The sequence below is a fragment of the Nicrophorus vespilloides genome, unplaced genomic scaffold (assembly GCF_001412225.1).
Source record: "Nicrophorus vespilloides isolate i.1.1-1 unplaced genomic scaffold, Nicve_v1.0, whole genome shotgun sequence".
Classification (NCBI taxonomy): domain Eukaryota; kingdom Metazoa; phylum Arthropoda; class Insecta; order Coleoptera; family Silphidae; genus Nicrophorus; species Nicrophorus vespilloides.
Window position 1 is genome coordinate 77,089 of NW_017097173.1, and position 20,417 is coordinate 97,505.

General features: G+C 33.9%; 5 protein-coding genes, 1 long non-coding RNA gene and 1 other non-coding gene across 7 annotated transcripts; 3 read left to right on the top strand and 4 right to left on the bottom strand.

Annotated features, from left to right (window-relative positions):
* Nucleotides 1–82: 82 nt before the first annotated feature.
* On the top strand, nucleotides 83–1,826 carry LOC108559255 (trypsin-7-like). The gene is made up of 5 exons (XM_017916468.1): nucleotides 83–338; nucleotides 685–831; nucleotides 884–1,034; nucleotides 1,087–1,345; nucleotides 1,404–1,826. The coding sequence occupies exons 1-5, from the start codon at nucleotides 299–301 to the stop codon at nucleotides 1,563–1,565; spliced, it is 759 nt and encodes a 252-aa protein (XP_017771957.1). The 5' UTR covers nucleotides 83–298; the 3' UTR covers nucleotides 1,566–1,826.
* Nucleotides 1,827–2,213: 387 nt separating this feature from the next.
* LOC108559258 (protein PAT1 homolog 1) lies at nucleotides 2,214–5,641 on the bottom strand. Its single transcript, XM_017916470.1, has 9 exons — nucleotides 5,484–5,641; nucleotides 5,060–5,246; nucleotides 4,875–4,993; nucleotides 4,066–4,818; nucleotides 3,839–4,006; nucleotides 3,381–3,773; nucleotides 3,157–3,314; nucleotides 2,698–2,836; nucleotides 2,214–2,633 (listed from the first exon to the last, which is right to left on the bottom strand). The coding sequence occupies exons 1-9, from the start codon at nucleotides 5,520–5,522 to the stop codon at nucleotides 2,373–2,375; spliced, it is 2,217 nt and encodes a 738-aa protein (XP_017771959.1). The 5' UTR covers nucleotides 5,523–5,641; the 3' UTR covers nucleotides 2,214–2,372.
* A 263-nt stretch (nucleotides 5,642–5,904) lies between these two features.
* On the top strand, nucleotides 5,905–6,904 carry LOC108559259 (ubiquitin-fold modifier-conjugating enzyme 1). The gene is made up of 4 exons (XM_017916471.1): nucleotides 5,905–6,097; nucleotides 6,163–6,294; nucleotides 6,350–6,517; nucleotides 6,580–6,904. The coding sequence occupies exons 1-4, from the start codon at nucleotides 5,975–5,977 to the stop codon at nucleotides 6,664–6,666; spliced, it is 510 nt and encodes a 169-aa protein (XP_017771960.1). The 5' UTR covers nucleotides 5,905–5,974; the 3' UTR covers nucleotides 6,667–6,904.
* Nucleotides 6,905–6,970: 66 nt separating this feature from the next.
* On the bottom strand, nucleotides 6,971–10,779 carry LOC108559256 (phagocyte signaling-impaired protein). Its single transcript, XM_017916469.1, has 11 exons — nucleotides 10,477–10,779; nucleotides 10,072–10,296; nucleotides 9,824–10,018; nucleotides 9,478–9,772; nucleotides 8,972–9,422; nucleotides 8,569–8,908; nucleotides 8,340–8,509; nucleotides 8,056–8,282; nucleotides 7,735–7,996; nucleotides 7,419–7,682; nucleotides 6,971–7,362 (listed from the first exon to the last, which is right to left on the bottom strand). Exons 1-11 carry the CDS (start codon nucleotides 10,541–10,543, stop codon nucleotides 6,982–6,984), a joined length of 2,877 nt encoding a protein of 958 aa, XP_017771958.1. The 5' UTR covers nucleotides 10,544–10,779; the 3' UTR covers nucleotides 6,971–6,981.
* Nucleotides 10,780–11,061: 282 nt separating this feature from the next.
* Nucleotides 11,062–11,937, bottom strand: LOC108559253. Its single transcript, XR_001890933.1, has 3 exons — nucleotides 11,787–11,937; nucleotides 11,331–11,507; nucleotides 11,062–11,131 (listed from the first exon to the last, which is right to left on the bottom strand). It is a non-coding gene; the product is annotated as an uncharacterized LOC108559253 (long non-coding RNA).
* A 701-nt stretch (nucleotides 11,938–12,638) lies between these two features.
* LOC108559250 lies at nucleotides 12,639–19,597 on the bottom strand. Its single transcript, XM_017916460.1, has 4 exons — nucleotides 19,427–19,597; nucleotides 13,206–13,779; nucleotides 12,917–13,150; nucleotides 12,639–12,858 (listed from the first exon to the last, which is right to left on the bottom strand). Exons 2-4 carry the CDS (start codon nucleotides 13,776–13,778, stop codon nucleotides 12,673–12,675), a joined length of 993 nt encoding a protein of 330 aa, XP_017771949.1. The 5' UTR covers nucleotide 13,779; nucleotides 19,427–19,597; the 3' UTR covers nucleotides 12,639–12,672.
* Trnag-ccc lies at nucleotides 15,543–15,613 on the top strand. Its single transcript has one exon. It is a non-coding gene; the product is annotated as a tRNA-Gly (tRNA).
* Nucleotides 19,598–20,417: the final 820 nt, after the last annotated feature.

The window sequence follows — 20,417 nt, forward strand, 5'->3', positions numbered from 1 at the left end:
TAAAATATATTGTGGCGCTGTAAAAACAAAATACGAATACAGTATTAATGATTATAATAATAAAATGGAGGAAATCTTAATTACTACTCTTTTTTTTTAAATGTCTATTTCCTGTTTCACGCCGATGTCATTGTCCTTGCCGTGCAATTTTCTTCCCTCCTAATGCGGCCTTGTGTACACATTCGTGTCTTATCACCTGCATTTTTATCGACGACTTTCCCATTTTTCGTTTTCTACTTTAAACGTCTTGCCATTTTTTCTTTGCAGCCAGTTTATTTGAAAACTCGTTACAGGCACGATGTTTTCGAAAACATTCCTACTTGTTATTTTCTGCATAGGTATAGTATACACTTATTTCCTAATTATTTTTTACAGTGTACTAGTAAATAGCATTTATTTCTGTTCTATCAAAATAGAATATGTATGTACACATTTTCAGCATAATCACTTTTAACCATAACAAAATGAAGTATTTGTTAAATTAAAGTATCTACAACTAGAAACCAGTTGACTTAATAAATTTGAATTAAGTAAAAAAGTTAAAATTTAACCGTTAGTAACTAATGACATTGTAAACTCGAAACGTGTCGAAATTGTATTAATATATTATTAAAGGAAATCACTGCTTACTTTTTCACAAAAATATGTATTATAGAAGTTTTAGATTTAATGTTACATTTTCAGATGGAATGTACTCAAAAACAAGAATTATAGGAGGATTTCAGGCGGTGATCGATAATTATGGATACACTGTATCCTTGCAATTCGATGATGAGCACATTTGTGGCGGTGCGATAGTTACACCGACGATGGTTACGAGTGGAGCACATTGTACTACTATATCATACACAATCAAATAGAAAAAAAATCATGATTGTTTTAGGTATTCGGTATCCGAAAGAAACGTACAGTGTAAGAGTAGGTAGCACTTATAAAGATAGCGGTGGTCGTCTCTACAACACGTCCAAGATCATAATCCATCCGGAATACAATAGGAGAACAGCGGATAAAGATATTTGTCTGTTATTTTTCAAGTAACTGACGCAATTTATAAACTGTTATTTGCAATGATAAACCAATTTACAGAGAATCTCTGCTGTTCGATTGGACGGTGAGGATGATTGCTCTACCCGACGAGGATTCAAAGGTGCGTATAGGGACGACCGCAGTGGTTACAGGTTGGGGATCGACGAAGCTTAACGATCCTTACAGTGTTTCTCCCACGCTGAAAGGAGTTTACGTGGATGTTGTTAGTTTCGCGAAATGCAAAGCTTTGTATCCTCCCAATTCGATCACGAATAGCATGATCTGCGCTGGAAGCAGAAAACCAGAAGATGCGTGCAGCGTAAGCGTCATATTGTTAAAAACTTGGAAGACTTCGTATTATCGAACGAGTGTTTCAGGGTGATTCGGGAGGACCGATGGTTGCAAACGGTCTGCTAATTGGATTGGTTTCGTGGGCATTCAGCTGCGCGGACGTGAACTATCCGGGGATCTACACATCCGTTTCGAGTGTAGTGGACTTCATCGAAAACAATACGAACGCCATGTCCAGAACGCAATAAATCAACTGCAAAATATTTATTTATTTCATATATTTTCTGTAGTCATCTTTAAAACCTTTCCTCTTTTTTTTTTCAATAAAACGCGAAGCATCTCCGCACAACTTCACCTTCTTTCTATCTCTTCGAAACATAATAAAAACGGACTTGATAAAATACATAAATCTAATTCTCTTTGTTCCTCTCGAATGTTGTTTGTTTCATTTTTTGCTTTTTTCTCAGTTTAATACAATATTGTCTGTTGTACAAACGCGAAAACAAAAATAACAATATACAAATGATTCGAAATATATATATAAAAAATTATTAAATAATATAAAGCAATAAACGATGGAACATTTATTAATATCGCAATTGTTTGTAATTAATTTTAAAAATATATATAAGTCATAATAAAGAGACATAAAAACAACGTAATTGGTGAACTGGGCGATGCTTTTCTTGTAACATATTTTAGCCATGCCTCAGTTCGGCGATTTCAAGTAAAAACACCGTTATTGATAGACATATTATTGTACAGTCAAATAGATGAACTTAGTTTCGGTCAAGTTAAAAAAAAAAAGAAATATAGTAAAAACGTGAACCAATTGTTCCTAAGAAAATTAATAGATATAAATATATAGTTAATAATAAAAATATATGAAAATAATAAGAATTAGACTCGTAAAATCTAAATATGCGAAAGGGGTAATAAGCACCACAGTTCCGAAAAAAAGAACAAACGAAAGTATTGAAGAAAAATATGTTTCTGCTTCTTTTTGTGTTGTTCAATGTGTAATATCTGTGGTGTTGTTGCTTCTCTGCTAAGCTTCAAACCAATTCAACGTAATGTTTCTCCAAAAGCATTTTCTTCTCGTCGGTTAACGTCGTTATTCTTGTCGTATGGCGCTCGTACGCTTTGCGAGGGATCAACTCGATTGGCCTGGCGATGTTTCCTCGGCCAGATACGATAAGGTCTGCCCAGTTCACGACGAAATTAATCCACTCGGTCTTTTGTTTGTCGGAGACCTCGTTTGCATAGATTAGATATTCAGCACGTATGAACATCGTTACCAGAGCGGAAACACCGAACTGAAAAATTAGATCGATTAAAGTTTACCTGTTTGATGGTAAATTAGCTAATATTAACACTCACCTTGTTCGCAGTGATAAAATACAGTGGTGATTTTGCCTGATGGCTCAAAGGTGTGCTTCTGCTGTTCTCCTGGCGAACCACTTCCACCAATCCAGAGACGAGCTCCAAAATATCGGCTATCTGGCATGCTTGTATATAGCTAAAAGAAAATTTAAATGTGTTAAAAAAGTAATTTCAATCAATTGGAATTGGTGAATGCTGCGTCTAAACTAATTAAAATTAAATATTGACATATTTCACAACAATTAATAAAAACATGTCTTACAACCTCTTGACCTTCAAGAATATCTTTCAATAACTTAGTCTACAATGAAAGGTACCAATACTCATAAAATGGATACATTAAAAATGAAATTATAATGATTCATCAAAATATAGAGAAAAAAAACTATAAAAATGCATGCAAATCTGTCTTTGTATAATCAAAGTTATAAAATCTTAAATTTTAATTGCACGTACCGTTTGAAGTAGGGATGAAAACTTGGGAGAATGTTATCACCGGCGGTATCCCTTCTCCCCACTATTGGTAAACTAGTGAGGATCTTCGTCCACAGTTCCAACTCAGTTCTGGAACGATTGTCCGAAAGTATCTGTGGCAAGACTCTCAATAGAAGCATCTAAACATAGGACAATGCAACAGTAGAACAAGGCAAACGATGAAATTGAATAGTGGCATCACATACTTTCCCCTTTCTAATATTTAAATAACTAGCAACTTTGTCATCCTGCAGGAACGCGGTCATTATCTTCGATATATAGTCGGAGGGTTTTTCAGGATTACTGGTGCTCTCCTCTTGCAGCAGTTTTAAGATCTCTTGCTTCTGTTCAGGAGTACTCGCAGTATCTAATTCTCTCAGTCTCTGTTTTTGCTTCTGCTGAACTAGCTTATCAGTATTGTAAATGGCAACTGGATTCAATAAATCCTCTGCTTTCAGCAACATATTATATAACCCTTCCAGCTCGAGCAATAATTGTTTTGTTTTGCGCGTATCTCTTGTTGGAGTACTTTCAGAGTCTTTTTCCAGTGTCACTACGTCCATATCAATTATCTTTCTTGGAGCTGTAACTGATCCACACTGTAAACATAAAATAATCGTTATTTGATACGGCCAACTCAATGTACCATGGTGTATTTGATTACTTGTAACTTTCCCAACGAATTTTCGAATTGCAGAGGTGTATACACGCGTGAAGTTAACGCATTGTCCTGCCTATCCTGTTGGTTATTCCTATGATTATGTCTCTGGAAACGTCTGTCGGCGTTACGATGGTTATCTTTGTTATTTTTGGCTTTTCGCTCTTTAAAAACCTAAAAAGAATAGACGCATTAGTTGGCACTACTCAACGTTTAACTGATATAACACTCACAGTGTAGTAATAATCATCAAAGTATGGAGTGCCTGTATTCAGTTGTATCTGCTGAATGTTTAACAACCACTGCTTCTCTCTGTTAGTCATAAGACCATCATATTCATCTTTTACAGGGATTCTGCTCATTTCTATAAATTTCTGCATAGTGGAATTGTCGTTCAAAATATTGTCAAATGATCGTGACAACGTCGTATGCAGATGTTGTAATCGTTGATGTTGCTGTTGTTGCAGGTGAGGCGACGACGGCTGTTGGTGCCTCAACATTGGCGGCGGAGGCTGAATATTATTGTTGTTCCTCGGCATTCCAGATGGATAATTCATGTTGTAGAGCATCATTTTTCCTGGTGGCGGAGCATGCGTTAGATACTGCCCTAGATAGTTGCTGCGTAGCATCATATTCTGCGCTGGCATAGGCATCCTAAATCCCGGTGGTATATTTGCAGGTTGAGGCGGCATATTCGGTCGAATCATTAAACCGAATCCCGGTGGAAGCTGTTTTCCTATTGGGTATAAGCCTGGTGGATAATGTTGAGGTGGTTGTACAGGCGGTTGTACAGGCCACATTGGACCAGAATATTTTGGAGGAAACTGCATTGGTTTCTGTTGCATCAGCCCTCTTTCCAGCTCTTCCACCGTACAAATTTTGCTAGGTACCTGACTGTTAGTTCCAGGCTGGGCAGGTGGAGGACCAGATTGTTCATGTTTCCACACAGACTTCTCATTTTTGGGACCATTATTATCATATAAATTCTAGAAAAACAATTGAATTACATTGATTTACATACTAAATTAAACAAATAAATTACCAATTCTTTACTCAATGATTGCTTTAAACTTAGCAATAAGTTATTAGAGTTGAAGATATCACCATCTGAAGAAATGGATTCATCAGAATCATCACACACCAATTGGCTGATGCAATTTTCTACAAAAAAAATAATAATAAACATATTTAATATAGAAAAATTATGAGATAAACTATAAAACTCACCTAAATGATCAATATGTTTATTGTTCTCGGCAATCTCAGCAAACTGTTCATGTTGCTGTTCCCAATCATCTACAACAGCGGAATCTCCCAGCCCACCAAACGTCTCATCATTAAGAGCATCATACTCAGATTCTTCACCATCTCTGCCATCTACAACATCTTCTCCTCCGATATAAGTGATCTCATGCTAAAAAGAAATTGATTTAAGTAATACATAACCTAAAAATATCTATTTAAAGAATTCACAATTATTATTGTTAAAAAAATCAATTGTTTCTTAAGCAATGTGAAATAAATAATGCAATTATACAAAATTATGGAGCAGCAAAGAAAATTGCACAATTGTAAAAGTAAGGTATATAAAAATGGTAAAAATTATTAAATTCAAGGCTTGATTGGCGGGAAGGTAAATTAAAAATCTTACATCGTTGAGAGTATCGAAACCAAAAAATGTGTTAGCCATTTGATTTTTTTGGATTCCAGCACATTATACTAAGATATGAAATAAAAACAGAACTATTTCTTGTATATACAGAGCAAATCACTTTGAGATTTACTTTAAGGACTCTAAGAATTGACGTTTAACGCATAAAATACCCTAAAAATCAACAGTACTGCCAACTGGAAATATTTACAAACTGAAAATTACCAAACATATTTCACTTATATTTCATTTTAAGCATGTAATTTGATTCTTAGAAAACATGAACTATGTTCGAATTATATAATAATGATTTTGATTGCTCTTTACAGGTTTCCGATACTTTAATAAACTATATACTGAAATTGACTATAAAATATGCACCAACTTCATGTATAATTTGACAGTACTTAACCACGTCAACTAATTCAAATAACTTAATTTTCTAGTTCAAATCAATTTATGTCAAGTTCGAAAACTTGATATCTTTCATCATGGTAGATGAGGGAACAAGAAAGACTTTAAGCAGCATTCCACTGCTTCAAACAAAGGCAGGTCCCAGGGATAAGGAACTGTGGGTCCAAAGACTAAAAGAAGAATATACTTCTTTGATCAAGGTTTGTAATATTAACCTAATAAAACATAACATATGTTAACTTAAGTGTTGTTTTTGTTTATTCAGTATGTATCAAATAACAAGGGTTCTGATAATGATTGGTTCAGGTTGGAATCAAATAAGGAAGGTACCAAATGGTTTGGAAAATGCTGGTACATTCATGAATTATTGAAGTATGAGTTTGATGTTGAATTTGAGGTAACTACTTTCATAATATTATATAATTCATATTAACTGATTATTGATGCTGCAGATTCCCATCACATATCCATCCACAGCACCTGAAATTGCATTACCTGAACTTGATGGCAAAACTGCAAAAATGTACAGGGGAGGCAAAATCTGTTTGAGTGATCACTTCAAACCATTATGGGCTAGAAATGTTCCCAAATTTGGAATTGGTCATGCAATGGCTTTGGGGGTATAATCTTAATATATATTCAACTTCTTGAATTATGCTTAATTATGTTGTTTTCATTTTAGCTGGGTCCATGGTTAGCTGTTGAAATACCAGATTTAATATCTAAAGGCGTTATTCACTACAAAGAAAAAACTGTGCCTGATGCTTAAATAATACTGATTTAATTAATTTTATTGAAATATAATTTCGTTGGAAATAGCACCATCAGAAAAAGTAATAATGCTGTAAGTCAATATCCACTTTTTCTTTAAAATGATAATTAATTTATTGAATTCATATGACATGGCAGTGTGTTATGAACCATCACTTGTTATGTACCAATTCAGTTTAATTACTTTTTTTTTGTAATTATTTTTATATTATAATAAAAACGCAACATTAGAATTATAACAATCATTGAGAACATAAAAAGACAATGATACATTTGTATTATTTGATTCAATTTGTTTCATTTTGATTATTCACTAGCTAATACAACTAAGAAATTTGGATTTAGTTTTAAGCACAGTGCGTAATTCCTTTATAGTGACAGCGTACGCTTTTGTCAATATGTCTGCAACACTTCCCTCCTCTTCGGACAAATTCATTGCCGTTAACTGCTCGTTGAGGTCGTCGAAAATTGTACTACCCATTTTTGATACGATCAACGGAGTTAATTCGTTCGTGTGCGGCTTCAAAACTTCGTCCAATTTCGTGATCTCTTCCTTCACACACATGACTAGATTCGTGATCGATTCGCGGGTGGAATTGTCTACCTTCTTTTTAGCCTTTTTACTGGCGCCACATTGAGAGTTCTTTATAATTTCCCAACATACCAAACACAGTAAACTAACATTGGAAAGTATCTGCAAACAAATGTAATTACAGATATGCACTAAACGTAGTCGAGTATTAAACATACTTCAATGACATAGCTGAGATGCTCTAGGTTGACTTTCCTAGTGATGTATACATCGGGTGATTTACTCTCTCCGGTTAGAGCCTCGCAAATATCGCTGGTCATCGCTTTCACGGCTTCTTTCGTGATGGCAATTACCTGGGTACACTGTTCCATGTCGTCTATGTATACGGCCTCGACAACGTCGAACATTGCACCTAAAACTTGCAAGTAGGGAGCACGCATATACGATCCGAGTTTCGATAATAAACGCATACATAGTAATTTCTGAAACAATATTAATGTATTCCTGAAAGTATGGAAATATATATATTCGTACATGTTCGCTATCCTCGACGACACCATTTCCTTTGATCGTTTCTTTCCAAGCCACAACTTTAGCTTTTAGCTGATCGATACGCCTATGTTCAGGTGCCTTAAAGATTGAGAGTGCCGACTGCATGCAGTCCAATAGAGTGCACTTAATGTACAATAGTTTGGAATCGCGTTCGTTGTGGTCTTTAGTCTCCTTCCATTCTTCTATAGGTCCATTAATGCGCTCAGGGTCCCAACTCACATAAACATTATAATTATGATTAATTCTGCAAAATACAAATAATATTAGTTTTTTTACATAAATATGCTAATTGAAAATGCTTACATTAATTTATCCCAGTTGATTGTCTCACTCATATATTTGCTGTTATTCAATATGTCCAAAGCCCAGACCTGCTCAATGGTATTGCAGTGAACAAACGAAACGAAATGCTTTTCTACTAGCGTATTCGCATAATGGAAACTGCAGCCTAGGCGCTCTTGGAAGTTCATGAATTCGGATAATTTCGAAAACGAACCATACTTATACGAAAACGTCAAATGATCCGAACTCTGAAAAATATAACCAATTAAATTAAAAAAATAATAATTGCGTAACAACAATCTTACATCTTTGTAATTGGTAATGAAAAACTTGACTGTAGTATCGAACAGTGTGGATGCCAATCCGAAATTACCGGAAGACGATAACATTGAGCAATGCGCGTACCCCATGGAATCGAATTGCAGATGCTTGATGTCCAAGCTATCGTAGATCGTTTGCGCATTTAAGCCACTACCTAGTGAAAAAATAATAGGTCTTCATTAAACAGAATTGATAAAATTGAATTATAATTACCCAATATATGATATAGACGAAGTAAAAGTAGTTTTAGATGAAAGTTGCAGGGACTATTTTTTAAAGTATACTTAAGGAGAACTATGGCCAGAAGCAAAGGTTGCGAGGTTCCTGTCATACGATGCAAATCGTAGAGAAAATGGGCCCCTAGCAGTGTGTACGCATCGGCTGGTGCTTGATCCGTACTCAGCAATTTCGCTCCATACTCCTGATGGCCGTGCAAATAATGGTACGAAAGTGCTGTAACTAAAGCTTTTATGAGTTCCGCGGATAAATTCGCATGTGAACCGCACAGTCTCGACAATTGTAAGGCGCAGATATGTCTTTGCATTTGTTGTTCCTAAAAAAAAGTAATACGTTAGAGTTTTTTTTTTTTCTTAATATTTCATTGTATTATATATACTGTTTGTGGTATGTTCGTCGAAGTAATCCCCACTTCTCTGATCAGTTTTCCCGCCATCTCTAGCCTTCGCTCGCCATCCAACAGCTCAAGATATTCACGTAAATCCGACACGCAACAAGGTTTGTGTCCGAATTTACGAAAATATTCAATGAACAATTCCATGGGGTCTCCCAGGAGACATTCGGCCGACTCGTCCCCCTTGTTCAGCTCCCTCATTTGCTTGCAAAGTTCGAATCTTGCTAGATAGGGACCGCGCATCAGAAATCCGTTATCGGATCCGTTCTCAACCAATTTACAAATAAACTCGTGCGCTTTCTCTGGCGTATCATCTACAACGTCCAGGTCGGGCACGTCGGCGAGATCTTGCTGATGATTATTCGAATGGTTGTTTGATATGTATAATTCGAAAACGGATTTCAGATAGCTCAACCAAATCTGCCATCGATCCACGCTACAACAAACAACATTTACATTTCCAGTTACACTATTACTATTCCTCTCTTTACCTTTCCGATAATATTTTCTTACATAAAACGTTAATATCCGGCCAGCGGTTTAAATGCTTTAAGTACACCAGACGAAGCTGCGGCAAATCTCCAGACAATTTCGTCCCAAAGTTGCTGTCCAGCACTTCCAAAACTTTATCATACTTTTCTTGCGCCTCCAGCACCATAATGTACAACTGTACCTCCTGTTCTGCTTCCAATTTGTTTTCCTGTATTAATTTATCTATCATTCTCTCAGCCAGTGATAACAGAAGTGATTTCTTTTTTGGGTGGTCCACACCTTCACCTCTGATAGCTAAAAAAAATCAATGAACAATTTTTCCAGAGACCACTTAAATAAATTTACCTTGGAGTAATGCACTCATCACAGCCCAGCAGTAATAAGGATTCTTAGGGACCAGTTTATACAAAGCCATGGCAGCTTTCTGCTGCTGCTTGAAATCAGAAGACCTAACATAAGACATAAATAGATGTGTATGAAGTTCTTCATTGGTTGGGTCCACTTTCAGTGCTACCTCATACAGCTGGCTGACTTTTTCAACTAAAATGAACAGCATTATTACATATTTTATTTTTGTTAGCACATTGACTTACGCTGCTGCAACTCCCTATAACACATGGTCATTACTTGCAGAATTGCATCATCAGCAAGTTGCTTCTCAGTTAATGAATCCAATATAGTTATGCAAGAGGACTCCTTGCCTGACCGAAGTAATGACAAAGCTTTTAATGCTAATGCCCTGTCCAAGTTAGGACTCTTCTTTAGAACTTTATCACATTCTTGAATGGCTTTTTTGTAGTTTCCTGCATCCAACCAATCTGCAATAATCGTAAGCATTTAATATTTTTATTGAAAGACAGTGCAGTAACTATCTATAAGAAAAAGACGCTACTCTATAAGTTAACCTAGTTTCATTACTAACTCTTCATATCATATGTTTCTATATAAAACTATTAATTCAAAAGCAATCAGTAAGATGTTTGCACCATTTGTCTTACCGTAGATGGGTCGCAGTCGCCTCTCCAACACGCAACTGTCCTGCACATGTGCCCCCTTATAAGACATTTCGAATTGTAAATCTTAACCTAAACACAGCTCAGATGCATTTAAAGTCCGGCGAGAAATCGAGTCAACACTTATCGAAAGTGTCTATGTACGTCGACAATTGCTGTTCGTTTCTCACCACTGCAGCATTTACGAGTCGGGGCTATAACTCTATAACTTTAAGCCAAAAAAAATAAGAAAATTGATTTTGACAGACCCAAATTTAGTGCGGCAGTTTGAGTTATTTGTAGGGGATTAATCAGCTAGGCTACCCTCAATGACCATACTATGGCGCCATCTTAACATACTTTATAATAGCATCGTTCAAGTATTTACATAATGCAAGTCATTATTATTATCCAACTCCGAAATTTAAAGAATAGTATTTGCATACAACATATAAATCTGTTATAAAATGTTCTTGGTTTATTGTTATATTGGGACTGATTGGGACATTGGATATAAGCCTTGTTTTAGGAGTGAGTAATGTATGTGTGGCAAAAATAGAAAATATTTATGTTAAATTTAAAAAAATCTTTATTTTATTCTTTTAATAACTTTATAATTCTTGTACTGAATTGTCCACAATTTGAATGAAGCCTATGGAACCTATAAAACAAATAAAAAAATACATAAGTAATAATTCCAACTGTGCTTAAAAGATATAACAAATATGAATAATCAGGATGTCAGTGTTCTCAGCAAGGTGTATATTGGGTAACCTCAGATGAGGGAGCCTGACAGTAAAATCATCATTTGTTAATCAACTTAAAACAAAAATTTATATTAGAATTTTATTAACACACACCTCATATATCATATATAATTTCTATAATCCAGTAGAGTTGAATTATCTTTCCAAAACTTTTCTTCTTTCCATCCTCCTCAGACCATGTGCTCTGAACGTAAATTCGCCAGATTCAAGCACATCTTTGATGCAATGATTGTAATCCAATTTTAAGCATAAGAATGCTTATTTTAGATTCTGCAAAGAAAAAATATATCTGTTTTAGTTAAATTTCACAATACACACAATAAATAAAATTTGTTAAGAGTAAAGAATTATCAGCATGTCAGTGTTCACAGCATGGTTTTTATTGGGTAACCTCAGATGAGGGAGCCTGACAAATAAATCATCATAGAAATTTACGTTAATAATAATTATAGCAATAGTTACTTAATAAACTACTTAGAAATAATTTATTTTAATAATACATTGATGTGTTTTCTTTTGGAAGTTATTAATTAAAATATTGATATTTACCTAGTTCACATGATGTCTGTAGATTTCTTTCACCTCCTATCAAAAATACTGACGATCTCAACCAAATTAAGCATAGATGTGAAAAGAGTTTTGCTGACGCTACCCCAGCCTATTATAATGTAAGCCTAATGTTGGCAATACTGATTCCAGTTGGAAAACACGAAGCGCGTATTACAAATTTTTATATACAGGATCTAATGCAGTGGAGGTATGATAAGCACCGAAAAGCTGAGATCTTTCGCTTAAATTGTGGCCAATTAAAAATAGTGAATAACATTTAAATTGACTAACATTTAATTTAAATATATAAGAGGAAATTTTATAAATATAAATAATTGAACAAAACTTTGTTGCGAATTATTTAATCTGCTGTATTTAAGTTTAATGTGTTCTGTCCTAATTACTTAAAAAAATAAAATTTGTGATTTTTTTTTATAACACTGCTAAGAGTTTTACTCCTATTCCTCGCTTCGATACATGGTAAAAGCTGTCATAGGTTGAGAAACGCTGCTCTATATAAAACAAAGGATAATTACAAGTATTTAATTAATGTTAAGTTATATGTTATAGTTTTATATAATTGCTAAAGTTAATTTAAGGGTATAATAGGATAACGGATGAATACAATTCAGGTTTAATGAATTACAATAAATTCAACAAACAGTATATCTTTTATTTAAAAATGTTATAAATTGACACTGGACGTAACTTAATTTTTTTGGTGACATTCAGCGATAGTCTTAAAAATTAAGAAAAAATGTTATTGGCACAACATTTCTTATTACATATTTATTTAAAAGTAAATATAAGAATATAAATTATTTTATAATGTACAAACAATAATTAAATAATAATTTCGTTTTTTTTTTTTCGAATGTCTGGCCTCTTATGCGAAATCGTACTCCTGACGGTATCTTTGCGTCACGTACTGTGGCCTTCTTTGCTGGAGCGAAATGTTCACCTCCTCGGGAGACCTGAAAACCTGTTGACCATCGTTGTACGCGTCCTGCTGGGCATATTTGACGGTACTCTGTTTAGGAGGTTGTTGCTGCTGTTGCAATCCAACGCGGATCTGAAATTGTTAAATTAGTATATGCGTGTTAGCGAATGATTGTCGCGTTGGGACTTACAGGTTTCTTTTGTTGATGATGGTATTGATGTCCGTCTTCGTTGTCTTCTTCGTATTGGTTGTAACCGGTGTATTGTTCAGGGTAGTACCTGTCGGAGTATTTCAAGGAAACGTTCGGCTTCGATTGATGCTCTTCAAGGTTCAGAGGTTTGTAGAGATAGTCGTTGACGAAGTGGAATTGGGAAGACTTTTCGCAGATGTTGTCGCCGCTCGGTGGCATGCAAATCAGATGGACCTGAAAACGTAACATTATTAGATTGACTTTGTTATGATTTTTTGGGTTTCAGTACTTGATGGAATGTAAACCCTTCTGGGCAGATCCAGGAGTGCTTCGCATTTTCTTGACAGTAATGGAAAACTTCGCAGCCCAGGTTTTCGTCGGCGTAGTATCCAGTTTTCTTTCCAACGCAATCGAATTTGGATTGAGCTAAAAGTACGGTCAAACGGTCGGGTTCCTCCTCTTCTTCCTCAACCTCTTCCTCTTTTCCCTTCACTTTGGAATTCGATTGCTTCTCGTAGTTTGGCTTCGGCACATACTCCTGCTGCACCTTCCTGACAGGTTGCGGCCGTTGCTGCACCCGAACGACGGGGATTACGTTCTGCAGGTACGCTTCGTTCGCGTACACCGGCCTTTGTTGCTGGGTAGAAGCCAAGCTGATGTCATCTTCGTGATCGTCTTCGTCCTCCTCGTAAGCCAGGGTCGGCCTGAAAGGTGAAGGAGACGTTGGGCCAAAGCCTCTATTCTGCAGATGTCTGATCTCCTCGGCGGAGAGCTTCGTGAAGTTCGGTAGTTGCGTGACGTGCTGGGGAAGGGCAACGACGCACACCAGCACGCACTGCAGACATATCAAAGCAAGCTTCATCCTGAAATCAAAATATGCGCATGCATTAACTCCGCATATTCGAACGGGTTTTATGTAAGAGATGAAAATAATTACACTTTCACTGCCTACATCTGAGTGTCTCTTTTATTGTATGATTCTACGAAAGTGGATCGCCGGCTACACCTCATTTCTGTATCCAATGCAGCTTTAGACTTAAGAAAGCAGCGAACGACCTCCACTCATTTAAACAAATATTCTTACAACTCTAATTGATCAGGATATTACTATAATGTATATTTATGTAATACACTTTGCGCGCCAAACCACCTTCATTTCCTACAAATTCGTTTTTCATTGTTTTATTTGACTTACACTAATGAATGCGATAATCGATCGCTCACGTAATCGCTCATGCACAATTCATATAGAAATTTAATAATTAAATTACATTAATATTTCTTAATAGATTCTTTAAGAATGTTGTTTTTTTAATTACCCAAAATCCATCATTATCCACAATCTACTAATGTACTACTTTATGTAAATATAAAGTTAACAAAGCGTAGAATATGTAATCATTAAAACAGTTGAGATTTAACGAAGTATATAATAATACCATAAACTAATAAATGGACCGAATGATTTTATCGTGATGATTAACTTTACTATAAAGACATTCGTATAATCAACTTGCATTACTAATATTATCATTACTTCAGATATCCACAATCTAAGTTTGCATCTGGATATTCTGATAATGTCAATATTGACATTTTTTTGACATAAGTCATCAATATGTATAAACAGTAAAATAGAAGATATGATTCAAAAATATAACTATAAATATTATAAACCTCTTCTATAACAATACGTTTGTAGAACATCAACTAAGTGAAAATAGGTTATTTGCGTTTTGCAGCTAGGACAGATGTCAGTATTAAAGAAAAACATTGTATAACTCTGCTTGGTGGTTATTGTAAATTTTCAAATCAACTTTCACCGTTCAATGAAATTTCTAAAATTTCCTTTTATTTTCTAAAATATGAATCTCAACGAAAAACCAGTTGAAGTGTAAACAAATATACATTTGCTGCCAATTAATAATATAATGACTGTTTTAGTATGTGTAAATAATTATTTTTTTTTTAATTGGTTCCAGTGACTTTCACTTATGAATCAAATTTCTCAAAAGCGAATTACAGGTTTATCACTTCGGTGGAATTAAATTAAAAAAAAAAGAAAAGCGAGTCGAATTCGTTGCTCTGCTGTTTCAGTGAGCACAAATCGAGCGAAAGAGAAAGAGTTTGTCTCCGCTTAAGTTTTCACTTTCAGCAATAATTTAAAAAAAAATGTATGCACATATTAAACTTAATTTAATTTAATATCTTCACTGATTTGCATTATTACAGAGATTTGTTTACGCATTTTACACACATTGGAGATGATTGTATATCTTTTCATATTTATATTACTGTTGCAAAAGGTTATGTGTTAGTCATGGGACCTTATAAGTATTTTTTTCTTGATGTTGTTGTAACATTAATTTTACAAATGCCAAAAGTTCAAACGTTTGATTAAGTATGTAGTAATTGTGTGTGTGCATTTGACTTCTGTAGTTGGTTTCGGTGAAAGTCGTATATAATTGATGGACTTCTCTAGGTCACCGTTAAATATTAATATTACTATTAATCAATACATTAGATGTTTTGCTAATATATAACAAACAGTTTAATATCTAACATTTAACTACAATAACCGTTAATAATAAATTAATAAGTGCAATTTAAAAATAGAGAAATAAGAGCACTGCTGGTGTAGTGGTATCATGCAAGATTCCCATTCTTGCGACTCGGGTTCGATTCCCGGGCAGTGCAATCTTTTTTGCTCCTGCCAATTGACTATCTACTTTCTAATACGTAACGTCGCGTTCGACGTAACTGGTCAGTTGAATCGACCGTCGATTGGAACTTGGTTTCGTCGGGTTCAAATCCAATACTGTCAAATATTTCTATGATCTTCAATTCAATTGTGTATTGTGACAGATTATGCAATTTCATGAATCTGTCACCTTAATTTCTGCTTTCATAATATGCAGTGGGTGCAGTATTAGATCACACACAATAAGAATATCCCACGTAAATTCAACAATCCTTTGTCTCTTCTTGATGTGTGAAGTTTAAAGTGTTTAATTTTAGAAATTTTATTTTATAACTTATCAATTAAATTTCACTCGAATGCGGGTAAATTATCGTTTAAAATATGTATCTCTAAAGCATTTAACGATTTCTTCTATAGGAATTTATAGACTATAGCAATTTATTGACTAAAACCAATTAAATTAATTTGTTTTCACAAAGCTAACTTCAATATAAACACTTTTATATTCAGATCTGATAATAACGTAATGGAATTTTCCAGTTTTTATTTAGTACAAGCAAATCTCTTTAGAAAACTTTCTGTTTTGTAAGAGAACCGAAAGTGTTTATTAATTATTCGAAACTATTTTCTACCAAACGTGAATAGCATAGTGGTTTAACCAAGAAAGTTAATACAGTTAACATCTTTAAGAATAGCGTTTTTCAATTGCAAAATGACAGTTGTCACCTTCTGTCAAAGAACATAACAATTCTTAGAAATTAGCTCGTTGTACAACTACGAACAAATATATTGGGTAAAAAGATGAAAAATAAACTGAAGCAAATATTTTCTTTTTCCATTTTTAATGAAATTCGTTAATTAATTGCATTATTCAAATAATTGTAAATAAAACAGTCAAGAACTTTGTAAAAGATCAAAGATGCTCCATGTCATAATTAACAACCTTGCATTCTCCTTATAACACTAATCGCAGAAATTGCGCAATTGTGGAAATGCGTATGAATTACTGGAAGGGAAAACAAGACTGCGATCTGCTTGAAAGATGAAAACAGATGTTACGTATTGAATTGGATCAATCGTTTAGTTCCCCATTTGGAACACCATTAATTGCTGACAGACTGCTGAAACGTTTAGCAGATAAAAAAAAATGTATATAATCCCGTTTTCCGAGAGGTTATATCACTATTAGTTTTGTTGATAGGACCTGGAGATCAGGAAATATATATGTATATATAAATTGCAGAACATTAAGGAAATCTAATTTATTGGGAGAATAAATAATTACGTTATTTCGTGCACTTTGTGTGCGGAATGCCCTGTTACATTCTTCAGGTATATCTAGCGTGCTATTAAAATAACAATTACGTTATGGATGACTTGCTTCTGCTGCTTAAGGTAATTTCGTATGTGTATGTGTACTTTTAAATAGTTTAAATTTGGAAAAGCTTTATATTTCAAAGTATGTCTTATGCAATAACGAATATAGACAGGTCAGGTAGTTATTTTTCGTTATAACTCATCACAGTGCAAATTTTATATCATACTTGACAACAGAAACGTCAAGTTGTATCGATTGACATGTCAAGTAGATATTATGAAGTAATACATATTTTTTAAAGATATTTAAGAGGAAAACTTTATTTACTCTTGTTTTAAAGTCTATCTTATGTAATATGGAACAGGTAAGATATTTCATTTCGTCATCCCAGTTCTAAATTAGCAACATACTTGATAGTAGAAACGTCAAGTAGTGTCAATTGAAATGTCAACTAGATATTGTGATATAATTAATATTTTTTAAAGGCAATTTGATCTTGTTTTATACTAATAGTTTTGTATATTAAATTTTATAACTTTGAGCAAGAAATTGTCGATTGGGAACAAAAATAGAGAATTGTAATATAATTGATACTTAATGTTTATTATTTTGAAGTATAGTCTGTTAAACCTAGGTCGACAGGAATGTTGTATATTACTGTTTCTCGCGTTAAAATAAACGTTTCTGTTGTGCAAATGTAAATAGGAATGGCAAGTGTTGGACGAGGAAATAAAAATGTTTAGAAACCAAGAAATGGAGAGTGAAGGATCGGGGCTGTATGTGTGCCAAAAAATGAATGGGTAAGTGGACATACGGTGGAAATGAAAGTGCAGAGATGGTGAAAAGCCCGCATGCCATATGATACGGATCTCCTCTACAACTATATGCATACGTACTGAAAGAGATTCGTTCATTCAGGTATACGAAAAGACGATCACGAGGATTCGTGTAAAATGGATGATGGCCCAAGTAGGTTATTGCTTCTTTACGACTTGCTCTTTCATTTCTCCGTATCGGCCTTCGACGAAGAAGATTGCTCGTCCGACCTTAACATCTGACCAGAATAGAAAATCCATCTCCTCAACCTTGACTTTTCTCTTACCTGCAATAGTTTGGATCGCTTCGTTGCTTCATTACAGAGAAAACGGCAATAGAGAGAAGAAAAAACAAATAATCTCAGATTGGATGAATTACAAATTAACGTGAAATGGCAGTAAAAATGGTTCATCCGATCCGATTCGACAAATATTAAAGTCGTGCGCAGAAAAATCGTTGTGAAACTGTTATCGTTTCGTTAAAATCACTACAGTTTGATTAGTATTTTTTTCTTCTTGCTCGATTGTCTTAGTCAATGCGTGTGCGAAATGCAATTTGAGTCACGTAAATTCATTCATGACTTATTAGTCTGAGCCTTCGTAATGTAATGTAATTTACGGTCTTATTCTTTACGAATGTTAAAAAGAAAGGCGTCTCGATGGAAATACTAATGAAGGAGGGAAATAAAAAGTTCTCATCGGCGGCAACTAATCATCATTATTTTCTGCAATTATTATATAATCAGACATAAATTACGACCGCTTGCAACATCGAATGCGATTTATTATATTTACTAATTTGATAATGCATTTTCATTTCGAAACTGCTGAAACAATAGAAGAAACTTCACATTCCAAATATAAGACACTTCTATTTCCTTCATTCACTAATCCAATCATATTTAAAATTCATATTACAAAATTTATTAAAAAAATTTGTATAATTTTGTATAATGTAAAATTTGGATATTATTAATATTTTTTCTCATTATTCTGAGTTTTAAGATAGTACAGCATACCTCAAATAGTGGGGTTTCGATTAGGACGGATTTGCTATAGTACGGTTTGAAAATGTCAAAAAGAAACTAAATTTAAAAATATAATCCAAAAAAAAAATAGTACACAAAATTATATATTTTTTTTCTTTGTACGGTTTATTTTTACATATATTTAATTTCTCGATTAGTACGGTTTCAAATAGTCCGGGATTATTATTGATTGTTTACCCGCACTATTCGAGATATTGCTGCATTAGATTGCAGAAAAATATTGAATTGTAAAATTAAACTTTTAGTCTTGATATTACCTCAAATCTCCACCAAATAAACGTTGTTGCTATTTATAAAAAAATTAGTTCTCTCCAATTTTATTTGTCTGTTTTCTGAGTAATTTCCTACAACACTTTAATAGTTAAAAGAATGAAAATCTTAAATATCTACGTAATAATTATTACTTATTGCAGAGATACCTATTTTCTTAGACCTTAAGTATCAATTACTTGCTAGTATTTATTTCATGTATACTATACACTTTATAACATTGATTTGACAGGAATGAAATTAGTATTGTACAATCTAATTAATTTTAATGGACTTATATATAAATTCTACACATTTACCAGTTAAAAAATTCTTCACATCTAAAGTTTATAATGATCTCAATTAAATTTTATTTACCTCGCTGTGTTTATTTTTTTCTTCGATCGATTTACTATTTCGATTGCAGCTGTGCACTTCACTACAAATGTTCAAATCTGTTGTTGAACGTATTAGATTTTTTTGTTTTTGTTGTTTTTTGTTATTTAACAAATTGTAAGCCAACACATGCACCGGACTGATCGAAGGAACTTATGGATGGATTCTTTTTATCGATTCTCGTGAAAGTCCCCCCATCAGCGTGGGGATCGAAAATTCGCTTCCCCACCTCGCTACGATTGCTGCGAAAGATCTGTAACCATTTCTTCTCCATATTTAAAACCAGACACTTCGCAAGAAAGTACGTAAATGGAGATTTCCTCTCTTATATAAAATTACGGCCTGGTTAGTCCGCATTTCCAGAAAGTGAATTTACGTGTTATGGAAATTGTATATAAAAACGATATTGAAAATATTGCGAATTATTGAATTCAATTATGAACGATTTATAACAAAAAATAAACTTTCAAATCCGTGCATTTTTTTTTTGCTGTTATACTACAGCAATACCTTGCATAGTCCTGGATAATCAGTTCCAATAATATCCCGGACTATTTGAAACAGGAATAATCAAAGAACTATGAATACAAAAATAGTAAATCTGGACTGATCGAATCCGAACTATGCTATCGCTGTATATACAAGAAATTTATTGTTTAATTCATATTTACGATTATTTTGAATCGAGTATGTAATCAAATACAGTAATCCTACTACAGAAGCTTACTTTGTTTTCAATTGCGGTCAGACATTTTGAGTATTCCTTGGGGCGATTTGTATACGTACGTTGTATTTAATTACAACGTTAAAATTAAATGTATCTAGTATTAAACTAGTACAAATTTATATTTAAATGAAAATGCGTATAAAGCAAATTACATTTTAAACCAGTGATTTCACATTTTAGTGATTTTCTCAAAAACTATAATAGATAGAATGGATTCAAAAGATCCATATAAAAGTTGGATATTTC

What these genes read in the sequence shown, in the direction of transcription:
- LOC108559255 (XM_017916468.1), top strand. Translation starts at nt 299, where the DNA reads ATGTTTTCGAAAACATTCCTACTTGTTATTTTCTGCATAG. An exon ending in GGTTACGAGTGGAGCACATT is followed by an intron (nt 832 to 883) that starts GTACTACTATAT and finishes TGATTGTTTTAG; the next exon opens with GTATTCGGTATCCGAAAGAA. An exon ending in ATTTGTCTGTTATTTTTCAA is followed by an intron (nt 1,035 to 1,086) that starts GTAACTGACGCA and finishes ACCAATTTACAG; the next exon opens with AGAATCTCTGCTGTTCGATT.
- LOC108559258 (XM_017916470.1), bottom strand. Translation starts at nt 5,522, where the DNA reads ATGGCTAACACATTTTTTGGTTTCGATACTCTCAACGAT. An exon ending in GTTTCGATACTCTCAACGAT is followed by an intron (nt 5,247 to 5,483) that starts GTAAGATTTTTA and finishes ATTTCTTTTTAG; the next exon opens with CATGAGATCACTTATATCGG. An exon ending in TAAACATATTGATCATTTAG is followed by an intron (nt 4,994 to 5,059) that starts GTGAGTTTTATA and finishes TTTTTTTTGTAG; the next exon opens with AAAATTGCATCAGCCAATTG.
- LOC108559259 (XM_017916471.1), top strand. Translation starts at nt 5,975, where the DNA reads ATGGTAGATGAGGGAACAAGAAAGACTTTAAGCAGCATTCCACTGCTT. An exon ending in AGTTTGATGTTGAATTTGAG is followed by an intron (nt 6,295 to 6,349) that starts GTAACTACTTTC and finishes TTGATGCTGCAG; the next exon opens with ATTCCCATCACATATCCATC. An exon ending in GTCATGCAATGGCTTTGGGG is followed by an intron (nt 6,518 to 6,579) that starts GTATAATCTTAA and finishes TTTTCATTTTAG; the next exon opens with CTGGGTCCATGGTTAGCTGT.
- LOC108559256 (XM_017916469.1), bottom strand. Translation starts at nt 10,543, where the DNA reads ATGTCTTATAAGGGGGCACATGTGCAGGACAGTTGCGTGTTGGAGAGG. An exon ending in TTATAGGGAGTTGCAGCAGC is followed by an intron (nt 10,019 to 10,071) that starts GTAAGTCAATGT and finishes TGTTCATTTTAG; the next exon opens with TTGAAAAAGTCAGCCAGCTG. An exon ending in GATGAGTGCATTACTCCAAG is followed by an intron (nt 9,773 to 9,823) that starts GTAAATTTATTT and finishes GATTTTTTTTAG; the next exon opens with CTATCAGAGGTGAAGGTGTG.
- LOC108559250 (XM_017916460.1), bottom strand. Translation starts at nt 13,778, where the DNA reads ATGAAGCTTGCTTTGATATGTCTGCAGTGCGTGCTGGTGTGCGTCGTT. An exon ending in AAGGGTTTACATTCCATCAA is followed by an intron (nt 13,151 to 13,205) that starts GTACTGAAACCC and finishes TTACGTTTTCAG; the next exon opens with GTCCATCTGATTTGCATGCC. An exon ending in ATCATCAACAAAAGAAACCT is followed by an intron (nt 12,859 to 12,916) that starts GTAAGTCCCAAC and finishes TAACAATTTCAG; the next exon opens with ATCCGCGTTGGATTGCAACA.